This window comes from Hemiscyllium ocellatum, chromosome 32, assembly GCF_020745735.1.
Source record: "Hemiscyllium ocellatum isolate sHemOce1 chromosome 32, sHemOce1.pat.X.cur, whole genome shotgun sequence".
NCBI classification, from domain to species: Eukaryota; Metazoa; Chordata; class Chondrichthyes; order Orectolobiformes; family Hemiscylliidae; genus Hemiscyllium; species Hemiscyllium ocellatum.
The window spans coordinates 16,824,083-16,844,544 of NC_083432.1; the positions used below are offsets into that span (position 1 = coordinate 16,824,083).

Genomic DNA, 20,462 nt, shown 5'->3' on the forward strand with positions numbered 1-20,462 from the left:
CAATGGTGAAGACATGTTCCAGAGCAGCAATATCCTAGCCTAAATGATCTAGAAGAACTTCTACAATAACATCTACACGATCAAGTGGAAAAATGCCCAGCTACGTTCAAACAGGGCAGATTTGTCACTGCACAATACTGCCCTTAACAGTCCACTATCAATGACCAAAGCAATGAAAGGTGTTGTTGACAGTTCTATCAAGGTCATTCATTCACCAATAATCTGCTCAGATTGAGTTCTACCAAGTGTACTCTGCTCCAGAGTCAAAATGAACCAACAACTGCAAGTCTGTAAACTTACTTCCTTTAATTAGTAGCATTTTAGTTTCCCCAAATGCAGCTGCATCTTATACATTTTCCCATATTGTGTTAGTTCTCAGGCATGAAGTAAATCTATCATGACAACAGTTTATATATAATAGCAAGGTCATTTCTGCTTACCTTGACGTTGTTTCAAACTCAAAAGGAAAGATAATGTCATTGCTATTGCAGAGCTGGCAGATGAAACCACGTTGAGTGCAAAGGTCACACATATAAACATGATTTGTGGCATATTGGATGGTATGCTGCAAGAATGCTTCAAATACTCCATGTGCTGTCTGTAACAGAAAAGAAACATTGGACATTGAAGTAATAATATTTGTTTTTAATATGGACAGTTTGTGGCAGGCTCACATCCAAGAACTGTCTAATAGAACAGAGTAATGGGCACATTAGTGGCAGCCCCATTTATGGATCATTCTGGAAGAAATAATTATTAATGTAACCTGATGACACATCTCATAGTCGCAAAGGCTGGAAAAAACACAAAGTTTGGGTTTTCTTTTGGAAAATGCAATTTGTTAATGACATCCTTCAAAATGTTGTGCTCACCCTTTCTCTTTCCTCCCAAAACCCCTTGGTCCTCACTTTCCACACCATCAGCATTCAAAAGACCATAAGCCATTATTTCAACAGGATGGCATCACCAGATATATATTCCCCTCCCTTGCTGGTATTCTGCAGGGACCATTCCCTCTGGGACACATTGGTCCATTCACAGCAGCTCCCCACAGCCCTGCCCTTTTACTTCCTCCTATCCAAGGCTGCAGACCCATCTTTCAGGTGAAGCAGCAATTTACTCACACTTCACTGAATCTAATCCACTGTATTCACCACTCAATTTCATCTCCACTACAATGGGAAAACTAACTGCAGGCTGGGCAACTGCTTTGCGAAACACCTACGCGTCCACAGAAATGGCTCCAATCTTCCAGTTGCCTGTCACTTCAACACAGCACCATGCTATCTGATCAACATTTCTGTCTTGGGCCTGTTGCAGTGTCCCAGTGAGGCCCATTGCAGGCTGGAAGCACAGCATCGCATTTTCTGCTTGGGGAACCTGCAGCCTTCAGAGCTGAACAGCAAGTTCAACAATTTCAGGGCCTGATCCGCATTTTCCATGTCCTTTACCCATCCCCACACCCAGGCCTTGTCATCACGTGGACTGCTTCCAGCAAAGCCAGCCTATTTTCAGCTACTTATAGCCCTCTATCAGCTTTACTCCTTTTCTGGAATACGAACATGCATTCCTTTGTTGGCCTAAATGCTTTTCTCTCCATCTGGGTTCTGTGCCCTGCCCATTTTCTCACTTTTCTACTACCTCCCCATCCCATTTTCTGCACTTTCTCCTAGCTATTACTAGTTCAGATGAAGGGTCAATGGACCAGTAACATTGACTCTGCTTTCTCTTCACAGATACCCGCAGACTTGCTGAGTTTCTCCAGCAATTACTGATTTTATTTCAGACTTTGAGAATCCAGAAGTGTTTGTTTTATGTTAAGCCAAGAAATTGTATGTTTTATTCTTTGCTCCTTCATTGACTTGCACACATATACACCCACAGCCCTCGAGAAAGTCTGTTCAAATTGGAGGCCCTCAGTAACCAGTTAGGTAAGGAATGAGAAGTTAATGATGGCAAAAAAAATCAGTGAATTGGAGCTGAGTGCATCCAAAGTATCACACTATTGGCTAAATGTCAGCTGATGCCCCCCATAATCAGTTCCAGGTGAATGACTGTGCCTGCAAGAAACGATACTGTCTGCATCCTACATCTGCTGCCCTCACATTCCTACCTGCCTAGCTCATGAATAGCAAAATGAATAAATGCTCAGCCATGCCAATGGTCAAGTCACTTCTGGAGAGAGTACCTCTACTTTCTCCAGAAATGAGGGAAGCTTTGAATTAAATTGTATGCTTAAGTTTACAAATGGGATGTGCACCCTCAAATCTGACTCAGGTGTGAAAGTGTTATCTTTGAGTCAAATCAATATCTGCATTAACTTGCAATCATTTGGAAAAGTGATCATAATCTTTGACAGAACTCCACACACAAATTTCTTACACAGAGGAACCTCGATTATCCAAAAATGATCTTCAGATCCTGACAGAAACATTACATCAAAGACGTGTTTCCAACAGTGATCGCGTCTTTTGTTTACAGTGATTAAGCAAGAACCATCTCCAAATCACTGACCTCCCGTCCTCTCTCCCCACACTTTTCCTGGAGTTCTACACAGGGTGGTACCCTAAACCCTCCCTCCCTCAGATAATCTTTCCAACATTGTCCTGTACAGGGCAAATGTGGAATCTGTCAAAACATTGCAGTAAAAAACTGTGTGCGCGCTATTTGGAGACTCACCGCACAAAGGCAGCAGCAGTCTTGTTGTTGGTGTCCAGGCCGGCTGGCCCAGGAGAGGTTTGGTGTAGACGTGAGTGGGGGGTGGGGAGGAGAGTGTTGGATGAGGTTTGAGGGGACAGAGTTGAACAGGGTTTGGGGGGCGGGGGCGCTGGGTTGGATGGGGTTTGGGGATGCAGGGGATGGAGTTGCTGGGGTTGGGGGCAGGGTAGTATTGGACAGGATTTGGGGGCAGGGCGGTGTTGGACAGGGTTGGGAGGGTGGGGGCTTGCACGCTTTGTGCTGGGAGTGGGGGTGGCATTGGACCGGGTTTGGGGGGGTGGAAAAGGAGCAGCGTTGGAAGGTGTTTGGGGGGGCGGGCGGGGCGGTGTTGGCCGAGGGCGATGTCGGGGACAGGGTCTTACGCCCTGTGCTGCTGCAGTCTCCTGAACGGGGGAAGCAGACTTTAAAAACTCCGAGCCCCAGAGGAAAGGCATTTAAATCGACTAACCAAATAATTGAGTATCCGAACGAAATAGTGCCCACCCATCTCGTTCAGATAATCGAGGTTCCCCTGTACATGACAATAAATCTGACATTTACTTCATCAAGATCAGCACGATACTTGGTACTAAATTCTTGAGTGCGAATAAAATAATATTTAATAAGCATGCAGGCTTCAGCTGTGTTTTATTAATGGGACATTAAGTACAAGAGTTAACTATTCACATTGTTATTCAACTTTCAAATGAACGAACATCATGTGAAATCATAACTTTCACCGTTGGATTTAAAAATGCAACTCTCCTTCTGTAATGTAAAACAATGTCTAAAAATGAGAGATCTAAATACTTATTTCTATTCAGCAAGACATTAAAAAAAATAACTTGCCATTTTAGACAGAAGATAGAAGGAGAATATATTAAATGACATGTCCCATATGAGGCAGTAATGAAGGGATATTGAAATAACATCTACTTAGCCCTCATTATCTATCGACTGCATATGAAACAAGGTCAGAGTACTGTTGTGAAACCTAATTTGGGCAGTTTGGTGGCTCAGTCATAAGCTATGCTGCCTCAGAACACCAGGGTCGTGGGTTCGATTCCACCCTTGGAGGAGTGTGCGTTTTTTCTGTGTGGGTTTCTGAGAGATGATCTGGTTCTGTTCCACGGTCAAAAGATGTTCAGGTTCGATGGATTGGCCATTGTAAACTGCTCTGTAGTGTCTCAGGGTGTGCAGGTTAGGTGGGTTAGCCATGGTAAAAATAGGGTTACTGAGATAAGATTGCATGTATAAGTGTTCTCGATGGACTGAATAGTCTCTTTCTACACTGTAGGGATTCTATGGTTCTATGACTTGATCTATACTTTATCTATTCATACTGATTGAATATCATACTAAACAAAAAAAGTTACACATCTCTCACCATGCAAGATAAACAAAAGAATAGGATGCCAGACTCTCTCACCTGCTGAAGATCAGAAACGCTGTACAAATCAGGTGACTCCAGGAGATACTTCTTTTGCTCTAACCTGAAAGAGAGATAATAAGTGTTAGTTGCTTCATACAAGTAACATCAGACTCTGCTATGGAGAAGAAAAAAGTATCTGAAAAGAAAGACAGATTGCTTAAGCTGTCAAATTTAATGTGACCATTATATCTACTGTTAGATTTTATGATTCAGTAGCATTTGGAGAACAATCCAGAGTTAATTTAACAACTGATTTAAGATAATGAGTTGAGCTTGTAATGCCTTTATAAATGATTGTGAAACTGTCAGTGCTCAGTTGTTATAACTGAAACTGAGAACAATTTCTGGTATTTGTGCATATGTAGTTAATACAGAAGTATAGAGGTTGGTGTCAGTGATTCCTTGTACCTCTGTAAGGACGTACAAGGTCCATGGAGCAAAACAGTAAAAATAACTTGAAGTAATGTGAATGCCCCAGGTTCGCACAAACATCAGCGCACTAATGACCAGAGGGTCATGTATTGGAAATTTTGATCGAGGTACAGACAATTTGACAGCTCATTAGATCTACTATTTTTCAAACTGTGCAAAGGGCAACTTTGCATCAATTAGATCACGCAGACCTACCACTTAATTTCAAAGATGGCATCTCTTATTCTTCAGTATGACCCAAAACCATGTTTATTGCAAATTAACGTAAACGCAAGTTACTTGAACAGAGTTCAACTTATAGAAACACATTCAACTTTAGGCAAACAGTATCTATTACATCCACATGTGATCAACTGCAAACATGGTTTCAATATCTATTCAGGGTAACATTATCATAACAAACTGACCAAACATATCAAATCCGTAAAGTTCAAGCTATTTCAGGCTTACACATAAATAACTATTAAACACATTTCCTTTGATTGTAAATATTTCAAAATGCACTACTGGGCAAAAATTGGACTTTATTTAACATAACACTTTACAACTAGTGAATGAAACTAAAAGCAGCGATCCTCACTTTCTGTAGAATTCCTGGACTGCACCACTCCGACATGTAAGGAGATAGTCTTCCAACAGCTTCAAACGCTTTCTACTCTTGCGGGCCTGGGCCATCTGCTCAATATACTGGTACAGACTTGCATTTATGAGATTAATATCAATGAATGGTTCATTTTGAATCTGCTGCAGGAATTTTGCAGCTACATTGGAAACCTTTGTTAGAAAAAAAAAGAGAAAATTTTAACTTGAGTAGTGATAGACACAACTTATTGCTCTGTATTCAAAACAGCATTTTCTTTAATGAAGTTTATGGCTTTTACAGATTTCGTGCTACTCCATTGTTATATTAAAATTCCAAGTAATTTTAATAATGTTACTGCGATTTCCTATTTATCATATGGGATGACATGACTACCCATCATAGAAGCTTTGAAGCTTTCCAAAGATGAGTGAGGAAACAAAAAAAAAAATCAATTTCCAAGTATTAGAACTGTTCAACAGATAGATACAGTTCCAATTCACCATACTTTTAAAATATCTTGCATTACACAGCTCACCACTTCATTATCAGGGCAACCACAGATAAAAAACAAATGCCATCTTGGCAGCACCAATTTTTGTTTTATCAGCTCAAAAAAAAAACACCCTTCCCCTTTAAGACATTGAAAGCACCCAACACTTAACAGATTTTCCAAATACCATACTTGTGGGATCACAACTTAAAGCACATTTTACGAAGGCCAAACAACACCTCAGTGCACCTCCATCCCACAATACAAGTGGGGCTGGAGGGTGAGGGGTTGACGTTGGCACCATACATATCCCATTTCACCCTCCATTGCATACAAAGAAAGACCCCCTCCTGTATATGGGGATGGGAGAGGTGCATTGTAGCATTAACGAAAGATAAGCAACATCAAACACAGCTTACTCACCCCCTTTTTCACCAAGTCCCAGTTATGGATCATTCTGGAAGGGATAATTATTAGTGTATCCTGATGACACATCTCACAGTAGTAAAGGCTGGAATAAGCACAAAGCTTGGGTTTCCCAAAAGAAAATCCAATTTGCTGATTACATCCTTCAAAATGAAAATAGAGTTTAAAAAAAAAAGACTATTTTGCCCAGTAAAAATAACTTCCTGTCATGACAGGACATGATTCTCTATGATTCTGTATTCCAACAAAAACACAAGAACAACTTCTCCTTTTTTCATGTCTGGAGGATGTTTGATGACCTGACCGCAGGGAATTCAAGGAAATCAAGTGAAGAGGCGTATGTGTTCTTAACAGAGACTGCCCAATTTGACACACATTAACTTAATTAGATGACATTTTAGTGTTTCCCTTAGAATCAATCATCTCCGTCCAATTTGATTTCTGACACTCTAGTATGTGTTTTGTGTTTTTTTTTCTTTTTATTCTATAATCAATTTATGATCATTTGTGCAAAATAATGAAGAACAGCGAGAAGAAAAGAGCTTTCACATTCCTTTCCAAAGATGTTTAAATATGGTGTGCTACGCTTGTTTTTTTGCTGTGATTTTCTTAAAACAAGCATAAAAGATCAAACAGTTTTAAGCACAAATTACAATCTACACAACTCCAGCATGTTGCACAAGTTTAAAAATATTGCCCTAGAATCAGTACCAACATCAAATTAACTGCTCTATTAACTTCAGATCTTTAAGGAGGCTGTTAAAAAAAAATTGCTTCCTGAGTGCAAAGACACTAACACCCATGTTTTAATAGATTTCAAACATTTTAAATGTACAGAAAACTGACTACTGTACATTAATATAGCTGGGAAATGGTTATGCGCTTTTTGTAGCAATATTATTTCAAATCAGGTTATTCTGAGGTACTGGATGAGACAAAGAGATGGCTAATGGGATGCTCTTAATTTTCCAAAATTCTGTCAATTTGAGAACAGTTTCATCAGACCAGAAGGTACCGAATATGACATCTCTATTCAGGCAAGTGGAAAACAAGAAATTATTGGCTTGGTAGCTTGGTATCCTGTCACAAATCAATAAGATTATAGCTATGCACTTGGGTTTTCCTAAGTCGGATTGGTTTTGTGAGAAGGAGATCATGTTTAAACAATTTCTTGGAGCTCTTTGAAGGAATAACATGTTGTGGATAAAGCGGAGGCTGTAAATGTATTATATTTGGATTTCAAGATGACAGTTGATAAAATGCGACATTAAAGTTTTTGCAGAAAATAAAAACGCATTATGTAGTTTTGCTCAGGCTCCTTGGTGCCCTACTTAGTCAAATGCAGCCTTGATACTAAGGGCAATGACTCTCACTTCTGGAAATCAGTTCTTTTTTCTCATGCTTGAACCAAGGAGTAAAGGACATAAGGAGCCAAGTGGCCCCACTGGAACCCAAGCTGGACATCAGTAAACAGGTACTGCTTGATTGCACTGTTTTTGACACTTTCTATCATTACTGATAAACAAAAGTAGACTGATGGGGTGCTAATTTGCCAGATTGGATTTATCCAGCTTTGTGTGTGGATGACATACCTGGGCAATTTTCCACATGCCAGTGCTGTAGCTCTAATGGAATAACTTGGCCAAGTGTGTGGCAAGTTCTGAAACACAAGACTTTAGTACTGTTGCCAAAATGTTGTCAGCCTCTATTTCTTCATATTACTTTGACCGAAGACAGCTGAAGACTGGTATCTGTGATGCTAAGGGTACATGGAGACTGCTGAGATGGATCATCCACTCAGTGCTGCTGGCTGAGAACTGCTGCAAATGTTTCAGTCTTGTCTTGTATATTGATTAGCTTAACATCCCGATCATTAAGGATGGTTACATTTGTGGGGCTACTATGCCTGTTCATTTCCTACTTAAAATAATATCTGATCATTCGTTTGATAAAATTTCCATTCTAAATTGTGGATCTTAAAAGTTAAAAATCATTAAAGCATCTATGACATTATAATCCATGCAGGCAGATAAAAAGTAGATCAAAATATTCTATGATCTGTCTTTGTTCAGATACAATTATTTCCTTCCCAATATCAGCTAAAATAGGTCACAATGATTAAACCAGGTGGAGTTACAAAACGTGTGTCAGATTCGCAATTGCAGACTCGTTCACAGATAACCTCGAATTTTCTGAAAATTGAAAGCCTTTTGTTTCGAGAAAATATCAATAAGTCTGCTTTCCAACGCACAGACTATAGATTACTAAATGACTCAATACTACACGGACTGCGTTAAGTGAAATACGAGTAACTACACTGTTGTTTCAGTTTTCTAATCCAGTTTCATTTAATACCATGAGCATCTGTTCATACTGACAGGACTCACCACAAAATGAGTTTAAATAATCTCATTCTTCTGCAGAGTAGCGGTAATTTCACAGCAAGAATAAGTGAGATTGAATACAATTGCCCCTGATTACCAATGCAGTGGAGAACTGGATGGAAACAGACCAAATCAGTTTCTGAGAGACCCTTTAAATTAATTAACAGAAGATATTTTATATTCATTCAGATTGCTTTGATTGAAACCTGGGCCCTGGATGTAAAAAGAAGAGTGTCTAAACGTTGTCAGCCATCCAGACCCTTTGAGAATTTAGATTTAGACCACAAGAGGTAAACAACATCATACCTGCACATCGAAAATCTTGTGCGTCCAACCCTTTCTCCACAGGAACAACAGTTAAGCACTGCAGCAGATTGATGTGCTCATCCAAGCCAAGCTCCCTAAGTCTTCGCTCATTCTTCTCAATGGTCATATTTGCTGCCAAGGCATCTTCTTCCGCTTCCAAAAAAGATGAAAGAACTGCACGAATTAGCTCCCGCCATGATTTTGCCTCGGCTGCACTTTCTGCTCGAAGCCTCAAAGTGATTTTTGATGTGATTAATTTAAAGTAAGCCGGGCTACCAAGTGCAGTATCAGGTATAACGTCTCTAAAGGTCTCAATTCTGTAGCTGTTGCATAGAATTTTCTGTTGGCCCTGAAACTGAAAACATTTCAGTGTTTCCAATGACAAAGAAAAAATATATGGTGTCCACGATTTTTCTGTTAATTGATAAAGTACAGATTCCTTAATTGCATCCAATTGAGGCTCAGCCTGAGAACTCCAGTTAAACACTTGCTGGAAGCCATTTTCTTTCTCATTGTTTGACTGTTCAGCAGATTGAGTACATGGGCTAGACACGTGTGATTTCTCACTCACTGAATTCTCTGTATACATTGCTTCTTGTTTTGGAGTTTGATGAGGCCGGCACTTTACTAGAGCTTCCCGAATCCGGTCAAGCCAGTCATCAGCTTCATCTTGGGACGGTGCGCGCAGATACAATCTTTTGCCAGCAAAAACCAACTCAAACCTCCCATCTGTGTGGGCAGGTCCAACTGATTCACATCTTAATAAAGAGCAGTTGTCATAGCAATTGCGGTCATCATCATTTTGGTACAGTCGGAACTCAAATGGTGACAACTCACAATAATACTCCTTCCAAATGCCAACGTGGCCTCGCCTCTCTAGGTTACCCAGTTTCAGAAGTCCTCGAAATGGGTTTGAAATGCCTGTTTAAAGACAATAATTCCACATAATCAAGAGTAAAACCAAATACTGCCATGTTGCCAAATCTATTAATAAACATCCTGTAGCATTACGGGACTACATTTGGCATTAGAATAATATATTTCAAATTCTCTGATGGCCTTTTGGATAAATTTATTACATGATGTGATAACATGATTCACATTCAAATGGAGGCACACAGCTGAGGTGTTATAGAGCTGCTGACACTTAAAGAATCAGCTTTAAGACAGCATGAATCAGTTCTAGATCTGTAATGGCGTTCTTGTCTGAATCAGGAAGCTGTAGGTTCAAATCCCATTCCACAGTCTCAAGTGCATAACTCAGGCTGACACATCAGTGTAGTATTTACGGACAGCTGCCCTGTCAGATTGTCTACCAGACGAGTTGTAAAATCAAGCCCTTATCCACCTTAAAGACTTCACATCACTATTCAAGAAGCAACAGGGCAACTTTCCCAGATATCTCATGTTTCAACCATAGCAGTTTACTTACAATTTTTCAGATTATGTGCTGGATTCAATTGTTTAAGACACAGTCTTGTAAACAAACGTTGTGTCCCTGCAATCAGCAGTGGACTTTCACAACAAAGAATTGAAATTACCTGGCTAGTGCCCAAAACATTTGTCAGACTGGTCACCAAGCACCTTCTCTTATCTTTCTGACTGACAAAAGGAAAACCCTTACAACAAAGCAATTCAGCAAGCCAACAGTTTACTTTATATTAAATACATCAAAGAACAGTTTTAACGATATTTCTATTGCTCACTATTTAATGAAACAAGCATGTACACTTTCAAGTTATTATGGGGTCAGATTTCACTGTCAGGATAGCTGGTACTTCATGTTACAAGCTTGTTTTCTTGCTCTGTTTAGCATATCTCTCCTAATTGCTCTTGCACAAGTAGGAGGACATCAGCAAACAAGCATCAATGGGCCTTGCCCTTATATTTGGATATAGGGTAACCAACCTTCTGAACTTCCAATCAAATATTATCATGCTGACTAAAATGCTTTTCATTGATACAAGAATTTTCCTATTTGACTGCCTTGCTAAACACCATCACAATGGCATAACTGGAAACTAGGAGACATGCAGAAAAATGTTCCATGATTATTTGATAATATATTATGTTTATTCAACAGCTCAAGTCACTATGGTCTCTAACCACAATTTAATATCTGCTGGCTAATACCAAGAGAAATTTATGTTCTCTCTCTTTTGGAGCTCCCTGCTTTCATAACAAAACCTCTACCATTTAGTAGAATTTCAAATAATAACATATGCAAAATGGTAACCAGTAGCTATATATGCAAAAAAAAGTAGTGATTAGATTAGGAAGTGATTATAAAAGTGCCATATCCTGCAATATCTAGCGGCAAACCAGCTTACCTGCCTTTCGGCGATGAGTTACTTTAAAAGATGAATCCCCCTGACCGTGTTTACGCTGAGAGAAATCGGATGCTGAGTTTCCGTGTGTGTTCAGCTGGAAGCTATTTTCATTCATAGATCTTGAGCTTACTGAACATTCAGATGAACTTTCCCTTGTGCTTTTTGAGAGCACTTCTCTCGGAGATGGTTTGCAGATGTCATCGTCTGATATCCAGCTATTTTGTTTCTGAAACCAGAAGGTTCATGCTTACAATGAATCAAGTGACATGTATGTAGCACAAGTCCAGTAGTTATTTCAACATTAGACACTGGAAATGGCACCACATTGAAAGTTTTAGAATTTATTAAAATTAAGTGCAAAGTTCCAATCACAAACCCATTGATGCATTTGATTAAAATATACATTTAAAAAAGCATTGAAACAAAGTTAACAAAAACAATGTTGCAAATTTAAGAAACAAAGATGTTTTCAAAGAAATAAATAGGCTTCCCTATTTGTGCAGCTTCATCAAGCTTAAATAAGTACAAACTTGAGCATACAGTCATTGAGATGTACAACAGATTCTACGGTCCAACTTGTCCATGCCGACCAGATATCCTAACCTGATCTAGTCCTATCTGCCAACACTTAGTTGTTAAGTACTTACGCATCTTCAACATTGAATCTTACCCAAGTATAAAGATCTGCCCTCACCACCTTGTATCCAATAGAAGTATTTGATAAGAATTTACTTGTAAATTTCTGATTACAATTTATAGTCATTCAGTATCTCATTCAAGGACCAAAGTATTTGATGCAAGAAAGTGCTTATAAACAGTTGGGTTCTTTATATTTACAGTCCCACAGCCGAAAATTTTTAGGAAACTCTTAGAGAAAAAAAATCAGTACAGGAGATTTGCTAGGTTTGGTAAAAATATCAATGACATTGAGGATTCTCTGGCTACTGGTTCAAACGGAGCAACGTAATGCCCTAGAAATCATTCAAAAGGAGACTGACAATTTGGATTGAAGGATTAATTTTAAAAAATCAATGTGATCTAGACCCATTTCAAGTGTGGCATAATGCTAACTAAACACTGTTTTAAGACAGGAAATAGAGAAAGTTACAAGATACTACAAGATGTAACCAGAAATTAACAGGAAAAAATCTTTAGTATTTTAAGCACAGAGCAGATTAATTTGATGACAATTTCTCCTTTTGTTTTCTCCACCTCTTCATTCCCATGTACACATCTACTTATCAGAAAAAAGCTGATGTATCTCAAGTTGTTGTAAGAGCCTGCTCAATTAATGCCTCCTCTGGTGCAGTATAAGCACAGGGAAGAGATGAAAGACCCTCTCCCAACTTTATTTGTATTGTTGTCATTTCACTCTCTCTGCTCCAAATGAGAATTACTCACAACCAACTCCTAATACCCACAGTCTCTATATGGGGCTTTGATTTTCCAAAAGGGATAAATACATCTGTTGTAACACACATCAGTAGTACAGCAACACTATTAGTCAAACTGCATAACTGGAATACTGCAAAGCAGTCAATAAGAGAAGTTAGTGAAGGAGTTAGTAAAATTATTTTCTCTCAAAGCAGGATATATTTGTTGCGAAATTTGGCACAGGCCAAATTGAAGCATTCAACAACAAAAAAACTCACATGATTGTCTCCTGGTTCAGTCAACTGACTGCTGAGCGTGCTCAATTTTTCCACTTTATCCATGCCACTAGTTATTTCTCCCACAAGAGAAACCTGCTCTGCCACTTCCATGTAATTTTGGTTGCTTTTTACTTCCTGTTCTTGACATGCTACAGATTGTGAATGAGTTGTAAAGTTCACATGGGACAATTCTTTAGCATGACCAGTGTTTAGCACCTCATCAGCAAGTGGAGCGATGATCTTGGTATCACTTTCATTCACAGATACTGGACACTGCAAAGTTGAAACATGAATACAGTGTGGTGGTGAGGATTCAACTTGTGAATGGTTTGCCGTCGCCTTTGGGTTCGTCTCCCCATTGCATATATGCAAGTTTACCACTTGTTCATCTGACACAGCATTAGTTAAAATAATCTCTTCTGGAAGCTTTGAGGGCAACTCCAACTGTGGCACAGAAATATCAAAATTGTGCTCTATGGAAACTGGTGTTTGGTCTCCTCCGAGTTCATCTGGCACCCTTTAAATAAACAGAATAATTATCAGCAAGCTAGTTAGCAAGAAACCAAAGGGATGCATACAAACAGGTCAAAGCAAACCTGAGAAATCTCTGGTTATCAGCTAAAGACATGAAATGCTGAATGCACATCAGTAATTCATGCTTTTATTGGGCTCACCTAAATTGAGTACAAAGCAAAATTAAGAAAAATAAACAAAAGGAGAGAACAGAACGAAAGAATTCAAAAGGACAATAGCTCCTAAAATTATTTCAGGTACCATAACATATAATAGCACTTGAATAGTGAGGAGATTAGAGACTTCTAAAAAGTCTTCCAGAAAACGTTATATTTTATCAACCTATTGGAATGCTTTTGAGCAAGTTACTGAGTAGTAGATGGTGTGATTTAGGCAGTTTTTTTTACACTGTGTGCCTGGATTATCAAAGGTTTTAGACAATGAATCATGCAATGGGTGGAGTTCTGAGGCATTGGCGAGCAAACTTCAGTCGGGATTTAAAATGTAGAGAGGCAGAACTTTGTTATTAATTTCATAGTGGTTCAGTCTGGGCTACTATGGAGTGTAAACACAACAGTATTAGGTAAGGATGCAAACATACTTTTTGAAACATGCTTAAATTATTTGAATTATATCAATTGACTGTTTAGAAATTAACAGGCATTTACTAAGTTTGGGAGAAGATTTGTAGCTTGGGTGCTCGTTGTTGTGGTTCTGTTCGCCAAGCTAGGAGTTTTTGTTGCAAACGTTTCATCCCCTTTCTAGGTGACATCCTCAGTGCTTGGGAGCCTCCTGTGAAGCCTGAGGCTTCAGAGGAGGCTCCCAAGCACTGAGGATGTCACCTAGAAAGGGGACGAAATGTTTACAACAAAAACTCCCAGGTCGACGAACAAAACCACAACAGGCATTTACTAAACTAAAACATTGAAATTTCTTTCAGCTCTATAGTTTAAATTCTATTCACTAAAAGGTCACAGAGCAATGGGTAGCAAAGTCTCACACAACATCCTCAAACATTACTAATATATTTTCAAAGGAAGTGTCATTTTTGTGCAGCATTTCTCTCATGTTTTAGCATTGATGGCAATATATTAAAAACAGGCCAACACTTAAAATTAACCATTCAATTGTTTTCTAGTTTACATCCCTAGTATTAGGACAATCTCAAATCTTTTTCCATACATGCTGCCAGACTTGGGATTTTCTGTATCCAATTTACCATTTGCAGTATTACAGTTTTATTACCAGTGTTACAACATTGCTCTTTGCATTTTTTTGTCAATGATTTCAAAGAATGCATTTGAATAAATGACCACAGATTTACAGATGAGGGAGATCTCTTGACATTTAGATCTTATATAAAAAAATAGATTAAAAACAGCTCTGCATCTGATGAGGAAATGGATTCATGATGGCCAAATGATCCTAACTTAGTATTACATACCAGAGTAGAACTCTGGCTAACTATGTGCAAACCATGTAGGATTGTGAATTTAAGCTTGTTAAATCAGTAGAATTGAGTGTGATTCACACAAAAAAATGCACAAGGATATAAAATATACAAAAGACAAACAGATTAAAAAACAAAAACCACCGCCCTTGTACCATGGTAGGTCTCATCTGGAATAATGGTGGGCCTCTTATAATGGGAGGTCGCAGATCAAACAAAGCCTTAAAAACAGTAGCCAGTAGACTGATTTAGTTGAATTTAAAGCACCTTTGTCAACTGGATGGCTTTACTAGTATTTTGCAAACTAGCTTCAAAATACTGAAGTTATTAAAAATAGGTCCATATGGATTGGTTACAAGTTAAATAAATCAGAAAGGACTAGAAAACCTGTATAACCATTACCCAAGTCTGAAATTAAAACAAATATGTTAGTTCAAGGGGTGTGAAAGGGCATAATTTCAAAGAATCATTGACCTTTACAACAAGCTGCCATGAAAGGGAGTTCTATTTGGGTGCATATTTCATAAAAGAGCTGGATAGATTCCTAACTGTATCTGACATCACAGCAAAACATAGATGGAGAGCTACTGAGTACATATCATAATATGGTGTGTTTCCTGGCAGTTATTATCCAGAATTTATTCAATCACCCACAGGATTCAAACAGGTCAAAGAGGAACATATTCAGCTCGTCTTCACCAATCTGGTACTTTTGTAATGTATAACATGTCTCGTCAGGTACTAGTGTTACAAGTTTTCTAGCTTTTGCCCATAGCTCATCCACCGTCTTCATTTCTGATGCTCTTTGCAGCAAACAGATTTTAGTTGCAATAATTTCTAAATTGCAAACAGCTGTCGTAAAGAAACAAATTCCCATTTAAGATGTGGCATTTTGCCTTGGTTACAATATTTTAAAACATTTTTCTCCCCTGAAGGCACTATCTCCATTGGACTGTTTATCTAGATTTCAATAGCATTTTGGCATCTTGGCTAGTAGCTTGTTTGCAGCTTCTCACCTCTGTATTGAAAAGTAATGGGTTTGAGCTCTATATCACACTTCAAGTTCCTAACCTAGGCATAATATCTAGTATAGTCTTGACCAATTGAGACACTACTGAAGATACTTGTCTTTTGGTTCTCCCTTCTGTTCTGAATAGCAATCCCTAAAACTAATACATGCATAAACAATGATCTGGTCAGCATCACACTTCTGCTTGTGGGGCCTTGCTATGTACAAACTGGCAACCGAATTTCTTAAAATTATGACAGTGACTACACTCCAAAGTACTTTTCATTGGTGTATAACACCTCTGGGAGGTCCTAAGGTGATGAAAGACACAATGTATGTAAGATATTGCATTTATAAGATGCTACTATGTTAATATGTAATGGTAATTAGATCACTTATTTTTACAGTTGATGATTGCAAGGCCTTTTTTAAAAATTTATCATTCATAGGATGTGATTATTGCTGTCTGGGCAAGGATTTCTTGTTGATCCTTAACGGCCCTTGAGAAGATGATGCGCAGCTTCCTTCTTGAACTGCTGCAGTCAACGTGTTGCAGGTACACCCTTAGTGTTGTAACCGTTTCTATGGCCTGAACATTATTTGTCCCTTACATCCAAACCCGACAGTAGCCGGGGTATGGATTATCCTTGTCGTCCTTTTTTAAAAGGAATGTGTAATATTTACAAGTCTTCAATCCTCAGAGATCATCTGTATTTGAGGAGAATGGAAGATTTTGGCCACAACTCCATTAGTTTCATTCTTACTTCCCTCAATATTTTCATCTGCAACAAATCTGTCCTAGTAACTACTCAATTTAAGTACTGGCAACTTTTCTAATACCCCTTTGTCAATTTCAATCCATCCAGCGTCTCAACAAGCTCATCTTTCATAAGACTTGGTAGCATTTTCTTATTTAGCAAAGATAGATACAAAGTGTACATTTCATATATCCATCACACCTCTTTCTTTGATGTATAAATCCCCCTTTTGGTATTTAATCTGTTCCACTCTTTTTATTTTTGATTAACTATTTATATATCTATGAATGACTTTTGGATTCCCTTTTAATTAGCGGCCAGTCTCTTCATAAATTCTCTTTGCTGCATATTTCCTTTCTTACTTCCCACCTATTCTTTTAAAGAAAATCAAGGCATTCTATCACCTTTTATAGATATTTTTGATCAACCTGTTCAGACATGTTATGACACAGCTCTGGAGCAGGTGGGATGCGAAACTTTTGGCCCAGAGGTAGGGATTACAATTCAAATATCCCCCTTCTCCTACATGGTATTCAAACCCATATCCTCAGAACATTAACTGGGGTTCTGGATTACTCATTCAGAGACGTTATCATTATACCAATACCTCCCCACTTGCTTCCTCAAATTTTTATATCCATCTGGTTCTCGTTTCTAAGCTACTCAGAACTTCTTTTCAGCTCAGACTACTTACTGAACACAAATAACTGCTTCTCTCATGAGAGAGAACTCTTCGGTCTGAATGAATCTCCACAATGTCCAACTTCTGGATTGTTCTGACTGTGTTACTGGACTCCTGTCACTATACAATGGCAGTTTTATTTCCTCTCACCTACACTTTACTTCTTTTGCATAAATCCTCATTTAATTGCATACAAACAAATCTCCAGACGCCCTGTCACTTCTCACAGAACAAATCTAAAATTAAAGTTTAAAAAAAAGTATTCCTCTTCAGAAAATAAAATTATAACTTCAAAATGAGATGTTTATACCTGTTCGGAATATCAGAGATTTCTCAGGGAATACGCTACGTAATGGTAGTGTTTATGCCCCCATTCATTATTTTGCGAAGTTATACAGAATGTTTTCTTTAAGTTTAAAAGGCATAGTGCTCAAACTGACAGCATAAAATAGGAAACAGTTACAGAAAGAGGCAGTCACATGATCTATTTTAAGTGCCATCGCTGGAAATCTGATGTCCAGCTGTCTAATGTCTGATGAAATCTGCGAACTAATGTTACCAGCACAATCTTATAACATCAACCTCATCTCAATAGTCCTTTAACAGAAACCCATATTGACTTCATAAAATTGTTTCAAAGATTGTGGGAGAACCTATCAAAACAAAATGTGTAAATTACAGATCGCAGTCAAAAACCATTTCTTAAAATGCAAGGAGTCCTTAAAGACAAATATGTTAATGTTCTTGGTTTCATAAATGAAATTCAATGACATATATTAAAGTACAGAGGGGAACAAGTAAAATTAACACTCACCCTTGTAGAGATTTGTTGGAGCTTTCTGCACTTGCAATACCCTTGTCTGTATCACATGACCACAACTCTTCTGTGGCTTGATCAGGGCTCTTCATTCCATTTGACTGAAGGAGACTATCAGAGCTCAGACTGGATGATAGTTGGGATGATCCAGTTGTTTCCAAACTTAGATTAGACGATGTAAGTTTTAGTTTTCCTGAGATGTGACTGCCGTGTGCAGTCGTGGAACCAGAATGAATTACATCAACGATATCAGAACCAGAGGACTGAGAAACTGAATCCCAAGATCCTCTTCTTCTGCCTTCAGAAAAGTCAGGCAATGAGTGTTCGAGTAACTCTGATGCTGGACATAAACCTGCCAATGCCAGGGGAGTTGTAGTCCATTCATTTAGCACAGCTGATTTATAAGACAGTGCAAATGAAAGAGATGATAGACCTTGCAGATAGCTCAATAAAACTTCGCTGTCCTCCGAATCAAGCAGTAAAGCCACAGGGTGATAGAAGTCACACAAGTTGTCCTTTTCACGGAATAGAGATACTAGATAACATTCCATCAGGCCCTCATTCAGTGCAAGCCTGACCCATGCTCGGCATCGTCCAATGTCAGTGTTAATAAAGTTCAAATGCTCCAGTTCAGTCACAACATTTCTGAAAGATGTTTAAACAAATTGACAATCAGTACTCAAGATATTTTTTAGACAATTGTGTAGAATCAAGCAACTTAAAATGTATTCCAACATGAATAAGTGCAATACACAGAGTTAATAAAAACTACTTTTAAAACCCAACTGTTCCACTGTATGCTTTAATCTGGCTTCATTGATTGGAATGCAAAGAGGTGTTGCTATCAATGAGCCACTAATTGCAATTAGCCACAGGCAATAAAGCACCCTGATCCACCATAGGCAATGTCACAAGTGAATCCAATACTCACTCTAGTTTCAAACAAACTGAAAACACTTTTTCAACTTATTGTCAATACATGTGAAGAACATGAATAGTAAAACCAAATGTGCATCATCTTGCGTTCAATAATAATGCTCTCAGAACTAACAATAACCACAGAACCAAGCCACATGCATCTTAAGCATTTTTGCCAATTTCGACTTTCAGGTCAGAATGAGGGGCTTGACTCCACTGAAGAGAGGTTTGTCTTTTGAGTTGATATTCAGCAGTTCAGGCTTATACTCTGTAGAGTTTAGAAGAATAAGCGAGATCTGATTGAGATATACAAGAGATACTAAAGGAGTTTGATTAAGTAGGTGTAGAGAAAAGGTTTCCTCTTGTCAATGAGAGATCATAATGTCAGAATAAGGGGTTTCAGATTTAAAGTAGAGATGAGATGAATTTTCTTCTCTCAAAGGGTTGTGAACCTGCAGAATTCACTCCTCTGGAGTGGTTGATCAGACAATAAGTAAATTTAAGGTGGAGATAGTCAGATTTTTAATTAATAATGGGTTGAACAATTCTGGAAAGCTTGTGGCAAAGCAGAGTTGAGGCTGGGAAGAGATCAGCCGTGATCATATTGAAGAACAGAGTTGGCCCGAGGGGCTGAACTGCCTACTTCTGCTCCCTAGTTCTCATTGTAATTACAACGTAATAGGACTTCATAAAATATACAGCACAGAAACATTCAGACTAAACAATCTATTTATGCTTGACTCAAGCTTTCTTTCATCTTTCCTCATCAAATCTACTATCGTAACCATCGATTCCCTCCTTGCTCAATGCCTGCCCTCCTTCCTCTTCAATTCATCCATTCACTTCAACTGCTCTGTGGTAGCGGGTTCCACATTCTTTCTAGTCTGTGGGGGAAGGAAGGTCTTTTGTATTCCTTATTGCACAACTTGTGGACTATCTTAAATTGACTGTTTCTCATGCCAAATGTTTACACACAGTAATAGTGTGCAAAGATTGAGAATAGCAAATTACTACTTCTTTTGGTATTGAGGTTTAATGTGTAGATACAGCATCCTGAACTGCCTCAATTCTAAAGCATATAAATTAGGTTAAATTATCCAGTGCTCAAAATAAAATAATAGAAGAAAAATAAAATCAAATATACAGCACAGTAACACACAAACATATGAATTAAAGATTAGGAGCAAGCCATTTGGATCTCAAACTAGCACCAAATTCCTTCTAAATCCACCCTGTCAAGCCCTCTCAAGATTGTGTTTCAACCAAGTAATCTTGTAATCTCCCGAACTCCAACAGTTACAAGTCTGTCTTCTTCTTATCATTATCTGCTGCTTTAAAGGTATTAACCTAGAAGATCTTCTCTAAACTACTTCCAATGCATTTACATCCTTCATTAAACAAGTCCAATACTGTAAATAATATTTCAGAGTTCTTTACGACTGAAGCATAACTTATTTATTTTTGTATTGAATTGACTTCATAAGAAACAATAACATTTTATTAGTTTTCCCCAATTACTTGCTTTACTTGCATACTAATTTTCTGCAATTCATGCACGAGGAGACTCAGATCCCTCTATCTCA

The 20,462-nt window shown here is 38.3% G+C and overlaps 1 protein-coding gene across 2 annotated transcripts in view; it reads right to left on the reverse strand.

Moving 5' to 3' along the window:
- Nucleotides 1-20,462, reverse strand: part of plekhm1 (pleckstrin homology domain containing, family M (with RUN domain) member 1) — a 60,240-nt gene that overhangs the window by 16,737 nt on the left and 23,041 nt on the right. For both annotated transcript variants that reach the window (XM_060848928.1, XM_060848929.1), the window contains exons 4-11: nucleotides 17,959-18,606; nucleotides 12,733-13,249; nucleotides 11,081-11,306; nucleotides 8,751-9,671; nucleotides 6,058-6,203; nucleotides 5,142-5,335; nucleotides 4,127-4,190; nucleotides 441-598 (exon numbers count right to left, since the gene is read on the reverse strand). In XM_060848928.1, coding sequence (XP_060704911.1) covers nucleotides 441-598; nucleotides 4,127-4,190; nucleotides 5,142-5,335; nucleotides 6,058-6,203; nucleotides 8,751-9,671; nucleotides 11,081-11,306; nucleotides 12,733-13,249; nucleotides 17,959-18,606 — 2,874 coding nt within the window. The remainder of the gene's footprint in view (nucleotides 1-440; nucleotides 599-4,126; nucleotides 4,191-5,141; nucleotides 5,336-6,057; nucleotides 6,204-8,750; nucleotides 9,672-11,080; nucleotides 11,307-12,732; nucleotides 13,250-17,958; nucleotides 18,607-20,462) is intronic.